The 14,544-nt window shown below is 41.5% G+C and overlaps 1 protein-coding gene across 4 annotated transcripts in view; it reads right to left on the reverse strand.

Annotated features, from left to right (window-relative positions):
- DOCK1 (dedicator of cytokinesis 1) overlaps positions 1-14,544 on the reverse strand; it is a 487,728-nt gene that overhangs the window by 401,826 nt on the left and 71,358 nt on the right. For all 4 annotated transcript variants that reach the window (XM_017858668.1, XM_017858667.1, XM_017858670.1 and 1 more), the window contains 3 exons: positions 12,174-12,263; positions 11,730-11,830; positions 2,020-2,154 (listed from right to left, as the gene is read on the reverse strand). In XM_017858668.1, the coding sequence (XP_017714157.1) occupies positions 2,020-2,154; positions 11,730-11,830; positions 12,174-12,263 (326 nt within the window). The remainder of the gene's footprint in view (positions 1-2,019; positions 2,155-11,729; positions 11,831-12,173; positions 12,264-14,544) is intronic.

Below are 14,544 nucleotides of genomic sequence, written 5' to 3' on the forward strand. Positions count from 1 at the left end.
GAGATTTAAAATCAGTGGGGAAAACATAAGAGCGAGGCAGAGGGGGCCAGGAAGTTCATTTTCGTAGAATTAACTTTACTGAAATAGAATTAACTGTACTGAAACAGAATTAAAATACAAGAAAACATAACCAGCTTACCATGCTGTGTTTCACCCTGACAATGAGCAAAGAAATGACAACTTAGACCCTTGAGGGAAAGCTTCAATCCACACCAAAGGTCATGCATATCCATAACAAGCAAAATAAAAGGGTGTACCTTTAATATCTAAGTCAAGGATAAAACCATGATGCCCTCAAACATGCCATCTTTGTACGCAAAAATGGCAGCACGAGGATTGTGGTTTTAACCATGGGCACCCCAGAGTGCACACAAACACACTCCAGTCCCACATCACTGGTGGTTACCACCCTGTTTATGACTTCGATAGGTCAACACACAGTCAATCACTTGTTGCTCTGTCCTTATTTCTAACATGGTAGAGAAATGGTTAGATTGTGAATTCTTTCCCCTTCTCCTGGGTCCTTCTGGACACGGCTGCTTCAGACAAACGAAAACGCAATGAGGAGGAAATGGGAAGGCACTGATGTGGGCCTACACTTACAATCCCTGATTTTCGCTAATAGGTTACAAGGGCACCACGCTTTTCAAAGGCAAATGTATTTGCTAATTCAGAGGGACACAGGTTAACGACCCCCATCTGTGTGTGGAACTCACAACAAGAACAATAACAACGTAGGACCACCAACACCCATTGACCTCACTCATGGCAGGTCACCCACAAAATAGCCATCCCCCAAAAAACCAAGCAGAGGGAGTGAAATTGCACACCATACCCTCAATACACTTGCTTTTCACATCCTTTGAAACATACAGTGAAGAGGCGTGGGCCAACTTAGAAAGTCCTCATTTTAGCACAGCTCTTAACCTGCATCTGTAGCTATACAATATTAAGGCTCTCTATAAAATAATCAAGTCACAAATATCCCAATTTATTTTATTGAGGTAAAATATACATAGATATAATTCACCATCTTTACCATTTTTAAGTATACAGTTCAATGGTAATAAATACATTTATATTCTTCTTGTTCCCCTTTAACCCTTCGATTTACTTTAAAGCTCAAAAATCACTCATAAGTACACCCACACAGTATATGAAAAATGTCACTAGGCTACGGCACTTGAGTATCCTTCCTCATGGAAATACCCTGTGTGGGAAGACTTCTCCCGAAATGAAACATCACTCTACTGAGGAAAAGAGGAGAAGGAAATCCCAGAGTCTATCCAAGTGAGGCAATTTCACTTGGTTTTGCCTTTTCATTGTTGTTTTGTTTTATTCATTTATTTTGTTTTGAAACAGAGTCTCGCTCTGCCGCCCAGGCTGGAGTACAGTGATGCGATCTCGGCTCACCACAAGCTCCGCCTCCCGGGTTCACGCCATTCTCCTGCCTCAGCCTCCCGAGTAGCTGGGACTACAGGCGCCCGCCACCAGGCCCCGCTAATTTTTTTATATTTTTTAGTAGAGACGGGGTTTCACCATGTTGGCCAGGATGGTCTCGATCTCCTGACCTCGTGATCCGCCCACCTCGGCCTCCGAAAGTGCTGGGATTACAGGCTTGAGCCACCGCGCCCAACCTATTTTGCTGTTGTTGTTCTTTGGGGGCTTTGTGCCACATAAAGATATTCTGAAAAGGGCTTCTGAGCCCTCGGTGGATGCCCAGGACTGCACCTGCGCCATCGCGAATGCTTTCAGGAGCCAAGGCTGGACTCACAGGCACACATCTCAGATCACGAACAGGGCTCTCGCTTCAGCAGCAGCAGGGACCCGGGAGGGTAAGGAAAGAGTGCGCAGCCCACCCCAGGATGCCTATCGAGTAGTGCTCTCTCAGCCTAGAAAGCAAGGGGAAAAAGAGGAGAAGAAGAAAGGAAAGAATAAGGGGCCGAGAGAAGGGGAAAGAAAGAAGTGAAGGATCTCCTGCCAGTCCTCTGAGAGGCCGTGCAAGGGACAGGTACGCACTGATTGAACAGGATTCTGGAGCGCACGATGAACTTGAAGATGGACTCTAGCGCTTTCATGGCTTTGTACAGCTGCTCGTTTACTCCCGGCTTCTCAGCACCGTCCACGTAGTTCTTCAACACTTTTGTCAGCTTCCTATTCACAATGCAAACATGCACAAATAAGCTCAGGAAAGGACAGTATCTCAAATCTTAACTGGTAAGGAAATACACAAGTAGGTTACTTTTATTTGGTTTCCATCTATCAGTATATGAATATCTGTAAAACGTTTTTTCTTTTTTTTTTTTTGAGACAGTCTCACCCTGTCACCCAGGCTGCAGTGCAATGGCACAATCTAGGCTCACTGCAACCTCTGCCTTCTGGGTTCACGCGATTCTCCTGCCTCAGCCTCCCAAGTAGCTGGGATTACAGGCGCACACCCCCTCGCCCAGCTAATTTTTTGTATTTTAGTAGAAATGGATATCACCGTTTGCCCAGGCTGGTCTCGAACTCCTGAGCTCAGGCAATCCACCCCCCGTTGGCCTCCCAAAGTGCTAGGATTATAGGCGTGAGCCACCACGCCTGGCCTGTAAAACGTTTCCTAATCAGTAAACGCGCCTGATAAAATCTCTCTCTGAGCGCAAAGGCTGAGCATTGAATAAGCACTTTCTAAGTGTAGACGTTGTTCTAAGCAGGTGAAATGCGTTATCTAATTTAGCCTCTACAGCAACACTATGAGGCGGTATTATCCTATTTAATGGATGAGGAAACCATCCATTAAACACTAGCTTCCCGAAGGTTAAACAATAAAATCGAAGAGATTTTCATTACAGCCAAACCGAGACACAAAAAATGTTTTTAAAAAGGCATGACACCAAAAATATTCTCTGATAGATAGTGGTGATGATTTTCTCAACACTGCACTTTAAAACTGTTAGGTAGGGGCCAGGTGCCGTTGCTCACACCTGGAATCCCAGCACTTTGGGAGGCCAAGGCCTGAGAATCACTTCAACTCAGGAATTTGAGACCAGCCTGGCCAACATAGTGGAACCCCGCCTCTAGAAAAAATACAAAAATTAGCCAGGTAGGGTGGCATATGGCTGTAGTCCTAGCTACTCAAGAGGCTGAGGCAGGAGAATCACTTGAGTCCAGGAGGCAGAGGTTGCAGTGAGCCAAGATTGCGCTACTGCACTCCAGCCTGGGCGCCAACAGTGAAACCTTGTCTCAAAAAATAATAAAATAAAATGATTAGGTGAATTTTATGTTATGTGTATTTTACAACATGTTTTTTAAAGGTATGAAGTAGTATTTGTTATTGGAGAGCATCTCAGACACTTTTATTCATGTTACTTGATATTCTAAATCTAGAGTTCTTACACTGAAAATTAAAATTTTACAAAGTTTTCAAATAGGAAGCAGTTTTAAATTTTTAATAAACATTGTAAAATCCTTAAAGAAACAGTATAAAACAATATATAAGAAATAGTAAGAATACTAATCAAAGACACATGAAGATTTTTAAAATATTTTTTACAATTTCCTTAATAAGATTCCAAAAACATTTAGTTTTAAAAACATAATGATAACACGACTCTTAGTCTTTTAATTTTATAAATTGGGATCTAAAAAACGCAAGTAACATCCCTAATATGAAACATTTAAACTTTTTCATGATAAAAAAAAACTTCACATACTTTAGATAACACCAAAAATTGATTAAAATTTATAAATTTTCATCCTACTACAAAAGGCAATTATAAGACAGTTTGGTTAATAAATAACCTATATATTAGAAGCCTTTAATGTTAATTCATGGCTTCATAAAATATTTTCAAGTGTTTTCACCAGGGCCTGTCGTGGGGTGGGGGGGAGGGGGCGGATGGGAGGGAGGAGGTAAGCATTAGAGATTATACCTAAGTAAATGACAAGTTAATGGATGCAGCACACCAACATGACACATGTATACATATGAACAAACCTGCAACGTTGTGCCATGTACCTAGAAAGCTTGAAAGTAACATAAAAAACATATATTTTTTCAGTGTTTAATTCATAGATAGGGTTTTTTTTAATTCCTTGCTAAAGATGAAGGGAAATGAAAATGAATAAACTATTTTTACTTACTATAATTCAAATAACCAAAGAAAGCTTCAAATGATAATAAAGATCTACTCAAAGTTTTAGGGAATGTGAGAAGTTTAGAAGGTTTTTAAAAATCTACAAATGTATGAAATTAATCAACTTCATTAATAAATACATGAAAATTAATATAAATTTCTGCCTAGTACAAACTTTGGGGTATCATAACACTGCTGTTGGATAAATGGGCATAAAATGTTTGGTTGTTGTTCAGACAGAGTCTTGCTCTGTTGCCCAGGCTGGAGTGCAGTGGCATGATCTCAGCTCACTGCAAACTCCACCTCCCAGGTTCAAGCGATTCTCCTGCCTCAGCCTCCTGAGCAGCTGGAACTACAGGCACGTGCCACCACGCCCAGCTAATTTTTGTTTTTCTAGTAGAGACGGGGTTTCACCACATTGGCCAGGCTGGTCTCGAACTCCTGACCTTGTGATCCACCCACCTCAGCCTCCCCAAGTGCTGGAATTACAGGCATGAGCCACTGCACCCAGCCAGGCATAAAACATTTTAGAGGGTAAAGTGGAAATACATATTATAATATCTGTTGGAAATGTCCATTATAATTAAGGTTATTAAAATCCTTTGACACCAGGAATTCCAACTCTAGTAACTGTCCTACAGAAACGATTACAAATGAATCAAATGATGTTCACTGTCGCATGATCTGACTAGTAAAAATACATAAACAATGCAAATGCCCAACCTTTGAGAGCCAGTTCAATAACTGGTGATACATCCCTGCAATGAAATACTGCACAGCAGTTCAATACACAAAGTGAGAACTCCTTCATTGCTATAGTAAAAAAACGGCCAGTTTTGTCATTATGCTGTTAAAAGAAAACAGCAGTTACAAAATCAAAGGTCTGTTGTGAATCTGTTCTGTATTTTACATTTTCTCCCTCTGATCTTTTTGTCTGTCCTTATGCCAATACCGTACTATCTTGGTTACTGATGTTTAAATCTTGAAATTTTGATCTTCTAAAATATTATTTCAGTATTTCAGACTTTTTGAAATACAAATTTTCAAATTAGCTAGTCCATTTTTTTTACAAAAGCATATAGAATTTTCATTGAGACTGTGTTCAAACTATAATTTGAAATAAACATTCAAGCAGTATTTTATTTTTCAATACATGACCATGGTATATATTATCCAATTATTTACTTCTTTTTACATTTCTCTTAGCAAATTTCGCAGTTTTCAGTCATCTATCAGTAACTTCATTCCTCATTATTTTTATTTATTTATTATTTATTTTTGAGACAGAGTTTCACTCTGTCACTCAGGCTCTGTGCAGAAGCGCAATCTTGGCTCACTGCAACCTCTCCTTCCCAGGGTCAAGAGATTCTCCTGCCTCAGCCTCCCGAGTAGCTGGGATTACAGCTGCCCACCACCACGCTTGCCTAATTTTTGTATTTTTAGTAGAGATGGGGTTTCACCATGTTGGTCGGGCTGGTCTCAAACTCCTGAACTCAACTGATTCACCCACCTCAGCCTCCCTTCCAAAGTGCTGGGATTACAGGCATGAGCCACCACACCCGGCCTAAGACTTTTTGACAATACCAGAAACTGTACTGTACTGTACCATACTGTAATTCTGTGTACTTTTAATTCCCTCTCTCAATTATGTGTACATAGACAATTGAAGTTTCCTTTTATATTTGTTTTATTTTCAAATAAATTATAAAATAGATTCAGGAGAGTTTTTTACATACAAATCACACTGTGAAAATACAGTTTTTCTTACCAATTGTTATACCTGCAATTATTTCTTCTTGCTTTACTAATCCCAGTGCAATAATAAACAGATATGGCAAGAAGAGACATCTGCATCTGTTCCTGAACTTACAGGAAAAGCTTTCCATGTTCCAGCATTATGTATAAGGTTAGCTATGACTTTTCTTAGATGAGCTTTATCAGATCAAGGAATTTCCCATCTATTCCTACTTTGCCAAGAGATTTTATCATAAACAGATGTTGAATTCTGTCAAAAGCATAAAGCTTCTGAAACAGTGGTGCCCAACAGAACTTTCTGCGGTGACGGAAACCTGTTTCTGAGCTGTCCAACCTGGCTCAGCACATGTGGCAACTGGGCACTTGAAATACACCTGGCACAACTGTGGAAGTAAATATTTAATTTTATTTAAATAGCCATGAGACTAGTGCTGTGACATTAGATACTGCAGGCATTGTTAAGGCCTTTAGCTAGGCAAAGATTGTTTAGCCACAAAATGAAAATCTCTGTGTTTTTAAATGATGATTTAGGCTTCAACAAAATTAAAACTTTCTGCTCACCGAAAGACACCATTAAGAAAAGGGATAAACAGAGGCAGGAAGAAAATGTTCAAAAATTGTGTTTGACACAAAAAAAATGTATATTTATGTGAATAAACACACAAACACATACACACAGATACCATACACATCAATAATAGACAACAAAATATAAAATGAAAAAGAGATTTGAACAGACATTTCACAAATGGCAAATCAAAAAAATAAACAAGTACTCAGTATCATCAGTCATCCAGTAACTGCAAAATAAAATCACCAAGAGATCTAATTTTGCCCCCAGTACAACAGCTACAAAGTCAGACAATACTAAATGTTGATGAGGATACAGAGCAAATATTCACAGATTACTGGTGGGAATGCAAAATGGTACAATCCTTTTGGAGAACTGTCCGGCAATATCTTACAAAGAAAACTATACACGTATCCTTTAGCCCGGCAATTCTACCCCCAGGTGCTTATCCAAGGGAAACGAAAACAAACTTCACCAAAGACTTGGACAAGAATATTCACAGGAGCCTTACTCGGAATAGCCAAAAACTAGAAACACTTCATGTAGCCATCAACAAGAAAATGGCTAAGCAAATCATGAAATATTCATACAAAATACTGCTCAGAAATAGAGAAGCAAAATCAAATATTTAATGATACACAAAGCAACATGGGTGAATCTCAAGAGAATTAAGTGGAAGGGAAGACGCCAGACCCAAAAGAGCGCATGACCCCACTTTTTTTCGTTGAGCATGTGTTTTTTCGTTGAGCAGGTGTAAAGTTTAAGAACAGTCAAAACACATTGCTGACAGAAACCAGAGAGTGGTTGCTTGTCTGGGAGTGGATGGGCTCAGATTGGCCAAAACGGATGTTCCTGGGGAATGGCAATGTTTTATGTCTTGTTTTGGGCAGTGGTTCCAAAGTTATACAAAAACTGTCCAAACAAAATGAAATGAGCAGTTTGTTGTATGCAAATTATGACAATTTTTAAAAGTTTTTAAATTTTAAGTAAGCAAAAATAACAATGCTGTTTTGTAAAATATGCAACTAGTCATAATCTTAATAACAATGTTAATATAAACATAGGAAATAAATGCTGGCACAGTAGATATCTCCAATATGTAGCATTATATACAGAGAACTTTTACCGTCTGCACTGTAACATTTGGGTAATGTGAGATTTCTTTGGTTTTTTTTTTTTTTTTTTTTTTCGTTGAGCATGTGTTATTTTTAAATGATAGAGGCTATAGTGAGGAGATGCCATTTTTAATTCCATTCATACTTCTACACTTTCAACCATTACTAGCTCATCAAATAATAATCCTTGTTCATAAGGATGACCCTCAAGCAACAGCTTACACATAATAAAAGAACAACTAAATTAACAACAACACACTTTCATTTTTTAATGTATTGAGCTGAACTACGACTCTCCAAAAACCAACACCATGCGAACAGCCAGTAAGACACCAGGAAGAATGTCCACCAACCAAATGTCTCCAGTCACCAACATCTTATGCACTCAACAAGATTCACTGAGGCTTTTTAAAAGCCACATGAAAGACTTTTATAGTCATAAAAGCAATCTGCTGGGGTACTGACAGCACGTCTGTTTCAGTTGTGAGCCAGTAAAGGCCAGACTGCTCACTCAGGTTATGGAATGAGACACTCAGAAGAGCAACCTGCACTGCAATTATGGATAAGCTAAGAGTAACTATTTTACCAATACATCACAATGAAAAACTTTTTTTTTTTTGAGACGGAGTCTCGCTCTGCCCAGGTTGGAGTGCAGTGCCGCGATCTCAGCTCACTGCAACCTCTGCCTCTCAGGTTCAAGCGATTCCCCTACCTCAGCCTTCCCAGCAGCTGGGATTACAGGCATCTACCACCACACCAGGCTAATTTTTGGTATTTTTTTTTTAGTAGGGATGGGGTTTCACCATGTTGGCCAGGCTGGTATCGAACTCCTGACCTTAAATGATCCGCCCACCTCGGCCTCCCAAAGTGCAAGGATTACAGGTGTGAGCCACCACCCATGGCCTGAAAAGCTTTTTGGGAGACTGAGTGGATGTGAAGCCACTTCTAACACTGATCAGGTGCCAGAGCTCTAGTAGGGAGCCCTGATGCTCTCAGAGTCACACTCCTGCTTGCTGTTCTGAAGAGGTGAGGTCTGCAGATCCTCCTGCCATGGTGTCCATCTCCATTGGCTGGAAAACGCACCTTGCCACCACTCTGCGGGTGGTGCTCACTGCACAGGAGAGCATGCAACGCCCTGGCACGAAGCCTGCTTCACTCAGTTTTACTAATTTTCCCAAACTTACTGGACCACACCCCTCTTATTACATCTATTAATATCCCAGGGAATAAAACATTCCACAGAACACGTTTTGGGAATTCTTCAAACCAGTTAAAAAAAAAAGAAATAAAAATAATAATAATTTGCAAAGAGAAGGACTTAGAACCAACAAATGTATCTTAACCTGGAATTAGACAGCAAAAAGAAAGAAAATAAATAAAAGAAGGACTTAGAACCAGCAAATGAATCTTAACCTGGAATTAGACAGCAAGAAGAAAATAAAAAAAAATAAACCTGCCAGGCCATCCTATACCTGCACAAACAGCAACCCCCTTGGCACTGGCTAGAGGGGTGGAGCAGATGGAGCATCCGTTGTCAGTGAGGAGCCTGCAGCAGCTCCGCAGGGTGGACAAAAAGGAACCCAGCCATGCTGGTTTTATGGAAGAACAGCCCCCAAAGCTGACGCCTCCTTTCCTTCTCACTTGGACCAGTGCTGCTCAGTCCAGTGGGGCTCCAGCATCCATGAACTACCCACGCCGCGGAGCCGAAGACACGGCTCGGGGTGCTGAAGAGGACTGCCATTGCCAAAATCTTTCATTCCTTCTCTTGGTGTTCTTTGAGAAGAAGGGCTAAAGATCTCAACATTTACCAAAGGAGAGAGGCTACATGGACAAGAGTCTAAAGTAAGCCTGTACCTGCCAAAGCCTTCTAGAGGAGGACAAGGACAATCTGGCATAATACTCAGTACTGGAATTTGGCCTGGCCCAGATAATACTGCAAGCATATCACCAATGCAGGGGCGACCTTCCATGATGTGGTTACAGCTGTCTGAATCACCACTGACTCCTTTGGAATTTCAAGGTGGAGACATGGGGCTGCTGAGGAACCACCTGAGGTTGCCAGTTTACCAAAACATGCTAACAATACTTATTTTCCAAAATAAAAATTTCTTTTCCAGCAGATTCCAAAGATTGAATGAGAGGATTTTTTTTTTTTTTGAGATGGAGTCTTGAATTTGTCACCCATGCTGGAGTGCAATGGCGTGATCTCAGCTCACTGCAACCTCTGCCTTCTGGGTTCAAGCCATTCTCCTGCCTCAGTCTCCCGAGTAGCTGGGACTACAGGCACGTGCCACCGTGCCCAGCTAATTTTTGCGTCTGTAGTAGAGACAGGGTTTCGCCATGTTGGCCAGACTGGTCTCCAACTCCTGGCCTCATGGGATCCACCCGCCTCGGCCTTCCAAAGTGCTGGGATTACAGGCGTGAGCCACTCTGCCCGGCCATGAGGATACTATTCTTATCTCAGGCCCATCACAGCATAAAGAAAAAATGGTACTTTTTGTTTGTCTCATTAGGAAACTCGTCAAAATCTCCATTTTTCTTTCTCCACCTTTGAGAATGGCTGCATCACTCTTCCCCCAACAGCAGAGCGTGCCAAGGCTGGTGCCAATGAAGAGATGTGGCTGCGGTGTGGTAAGCCGATTCACGGCTCTCATCTTCTGAAATTCAAGCGAGGGGCCTCATCTGAGAAGAGCTGTTTGGCCATATTTCAATCAAGAGGCAGAATTTTGGAAATGAGCACACCTGGAGGCCGTGCTGTGTTTGCTGCAGTCTGCAGGCCACTTCTGCAAATCCCACACGCTCGTTTTGGTCACGAGAGCCAGGAAAAGTGCCCTGCAATGCACCCTCCCCATGGTCCGTAAGGAACTCCTCAACATGCCCACACACCGGGCGTCTCCACTCAGCCAACAAAATGTTTTAAACAAACGTTTATTAGCAAGCAAGTGCAAAGAACTAGTCACAGCTTGTTCCGCAGGCTGGAGAACCTTACAGCTCTTGGCGTTCCTGGAGCTCCACCCACCACCTTACAGTAAACACGTACTCGAGGCAGAAACCAAAGACTCCAGGCGCAGGACTGGGGTATATTAACAGCTGGCTTCAGGAGGCCAGAGTCCTCTGATATGAGTTCGTGACTGCACACAGGGAGGAAAAACAGGTATTTTGCAAAATATGTTGATGACGCAGAAGGGAGTTTTAACTAAATTCACTCACACTAAAGAGAATCCTTTCTACTGATTCTAAGTGGGATGTTCTTAAAGAAACTATTTAAATCTTTATGTTTTGCTGTAACTCACACAATAAAAAGTTTGAATAAATGCCAATAAATTCCACCATGAAAGAGCCGATAACTCACCATAATAAATCTAATAATAATGAAACCGAATAATTGCTTAGTGCTTTTTAAGTGCCAGGGATTAGTCCAAGCACTCTACATGTAATAACTTATTAAAATTTCCACACAAGCCTACACTCATGCTCTGATTACAGACAAGAAGGCTGAGGCTCAGAGAGGTTAAGCAACTTGCCCAGCAGAGCTTGTGAGGGACAGAGCTCTGCTCTGCAGAGCACCTTCCCAGGGCTCTGCTCTTCAACACCAGGCACACTGCTAAGCTGGCCCAGGCACCACGCACAGCCTCTGGTGTCTTCCAAGACCTCTGGGGCACAGACGGGCAGGGGGGTAGACAGAAGGAATCCAAGACGGTGACAGCTGAAGCTTGTCAAAGAAAAGGGAAGGTGCTCTTTAAAGAGCAAGGAGATACACTGCAAAGTACAAAACTGCATCTAATTCATGCTCAACAACCAATCTCCTCAACACAGGAACACACGCATTTATCCATTCATCAAAGGCTCGCGGGGAAGCCGCGGTGTCAGACACTCCGCATCCATAGCTCAGTTTCATCGAACATAAACTGAAGATTTCAAAGATAAATGTAAGGTATGTGGGAGAACAAGAATTTATTCCAGAATATGATGATGATTTATCACATATCTCTTTCAACAAGGTTTTTAGGTATGTATGTTCAGAGGGAAACAATACTAAAAATTATCCCAGTAAACTCAGAGTTTTGAGCAGGGGTAAATACACAGTCATAGACAAAAGCACATGAAAAAGACTCTAAATAACACAAATACCAAAAAAAGAGGTATTGGTTTTAAAACAAAGTAGGAACTTACGTGTAGGCTAATGTTGCACTAAAGTGTTTCTTAATGTAAGTTTCCAAAACAGGATTAAAATGCTGAAATTTTCTATCAGCAATCAGTCCAATGATAAATACCTGTCAAATTAATCAGTAATATTAGTAACATAATGTAAGCCATTTTATAATCTTCATCAGAACCATTTGCATCCCTGTGTTAGGAAATGAACCAGAACATTTTCAGATAGAAGTTGGTGGCTAGTTTACCTCTTCTTACCCTGGAAATGACATTTGCCTAACTATAGTTTTACAATTAAAAAGAAAAGAAAAAAAAAATCGGCCCCCCCAATTCATCTTTGATTGGATTTACAACTGAAAATGCGTTCAAGGTCACTGTGACGAAGCCCCCACCCCCAGCCTCAAAGGCTGCAGCATGAAAGAACGCTGTTATCCAAGCACATGAGAAGGAAAGCCCTCTTACCAGAGCGTCAAAGACTAATGTGTCAAAAGTCTCACTCTCCGAGTTCTCCATCATGATGTTGAAGAGGGCATCCAACGTGTCCTGAAGAAACTGCATAGACACAGAAGGTCAGCTGATAGTGTGAACCCACCAGACTCCCCCAACACACTGGAATAACTATCATCTCCGCAGTACTCCAAATACCCACCTTGCCCCTAACACTACCTATAAAGCCATTCGGGATCTTTTACAGCCACTAGATGCACAAGACAAAAATTTTGGATGAGTGAATTCAGAACAAAGAAATGATGCCACCAGAGTTAAATGGAGAGGGTCAAAGCAAGGAGAGGGCCTACTGCCTCCCCCAGGAGGCCTTTCCAACCCTCTTCCTGGTTTTCATCAGGCTAGTGATAAAGCGCTGAATGGCAACTCTGGGAAGACGCATCTGACTCATTCTACACACTGGGTACAGGACTTCAGCTAGTGAATGGGCAGAAGCTACACAGGGACAGGACCCAGCTGAGTGGAAGAAAGAACCTTCTACCAACCAGGCTGCCCAGGCATGGAAGAGAATCGTGATTCTGAAACTGGAATACACAGCAGTATCCCAGTTTTGGGACCAGAAGGTGCTTACTTTATTCAACAACAATGTTGAAATTAGTTACAGCTGACTAAAATTTACCAAATAAATTCTACCACAAAGAAGGACAAAGCATCATACATGTAATTAGGAAGAGACTTCAAAGGCATGTCACACTAAAAGTCAGCTTCAAGTCCCACCCCATCCTCCCCTGCAGGAAATGTAAGATGGCCTGAAGATGACTCTGTTCAAAGTGATGATCCGTATTACAAGAGAAGGTCAAGAAGAGGCAGAACGCCACACAACGAAATACTGGCCATAAACATGAAGTACTGATGTATCATGATTACTCATTAGGGATATACAAAGGGAAACCATCATGAGATACCACTTCACACCCACTATCTGGGCTACAATTTAAAAGATGAATAAGAAGAAGTGTGGGCAAGAACACAGAGAAATTGGAGCCCTTGTACATTGCAGGTCGAAATGTACAATTGTGCAATTGCTATGAAAAACAGTTTGACAATTCCTCAAAAAGTTAAACACAGATTTACCACGAGGCAACAGTTTCATTCCTAGCCATATCTCCAAAAGAAAGGAAACATATGTTCACAAAATAACTTGTACACAAATATTATTCATCATCTCCAAGAAAGTAGAATCAATACAAATGTGTGTCAGCTAATGAATGGAAAGACAATCTGTGGTCTATCCATGTGATGGAATGTTATTGGCCGTAAAAAGGCACGAAGGAGGCCGGGCGCAGTGGCTCACACCTGTAATCTCAGCACTTTAGGAGGCCGAGGAGGCTGGATCACCTGAGGTCAGGAGTTTGAGACCAGCCTAACCAACACAGAGAAACCCCATCTCTACTAAAAACACAAAATAAGCCAGGCATGGTGGTGCATGCCTGTAATCCCAGGAGAATCGCTTGAACCTGAGAGGCGGAGGTTGTGGTGAGCCAAGATCCTGAGACTGCGCCATTGCACTCCAGCCTGGCCAACAAGAGCAAAACTTCGTCTCAAAAAAAAAAAAAGCCGTGAAGCACTGACAGTTGCTACAGCACTGATATGCCTTGAAGACACAAGGCTAAGTGAGAGAAATCAGACACAAAAGGCCACGGGGCGTATGATTCAATTTACATAAAATATCCAGAACAAGTAAATCCATCGAGACAGGAAGCAGATTAGTGGTTACAGGGAGAGGAGGAAGTGACCACTAATAGCTATGTGGTTTCTTTTGGGATAATGAAAGTGTTCTGAAATTAGACAATAGTAATAGTTGTACAACTCCGTGAAGACACTAAAAACTTCTGAGTAAAAGGATGAATTTTATGGTATGTGAATCATATCTCAATGAAACTGTAATTTAAAGAAAAATAAAAATAAATGGGTGAGGTGATCACATATCAAGGACATCACAGGGAAGACTGGGTCAGGCGTTTGGTTCAGATTCCTCCTAGACTGTGCAGCCTCTTCCCGACACCCAGGGGGCCTTCGGGGCGGCACGGAGGATCTCAAACTGCTATAGCCCCAAGACTAAAACCAAAACAGCACGGTACTGGTACCAAAACAGAGCTATAGACCAATGGAACAGAACAGAGTCCTCAGAAATAATACCACACATCTACAGCCATCTGATCTTTGACAAACCTGACAAAAACAAGAAATGGGGAAAGGATTCCCTATTTAATAAATGGTGCTGGGAAAATTGGCTAGCCATAAGTAGAAAGCTGAAACTGGATCCTTTCCTTACTCCTTATACGAAGATTAATTCAAGATGGATTAGAGACTTAAATGTTAGACCTAA

The sequence above is a fragment of the Rhinopithecus bieti genome, unplaced genomic scaffold, assembly GCF_001698545.2.
Source record: "Rhinopithecus bieti isolate Rb0 unplaced genomic scaffold, ASM169854v2 scaffold_42745, whole genome shotgun sequence".
In the NCBI taxonomy this organism is placed as follows: Eukaryota; Metazoa; Chordata; class Mammalia; order Primates; family Cercopithecidae; genus Rhinopithecus; species Rhinopithecus bieti.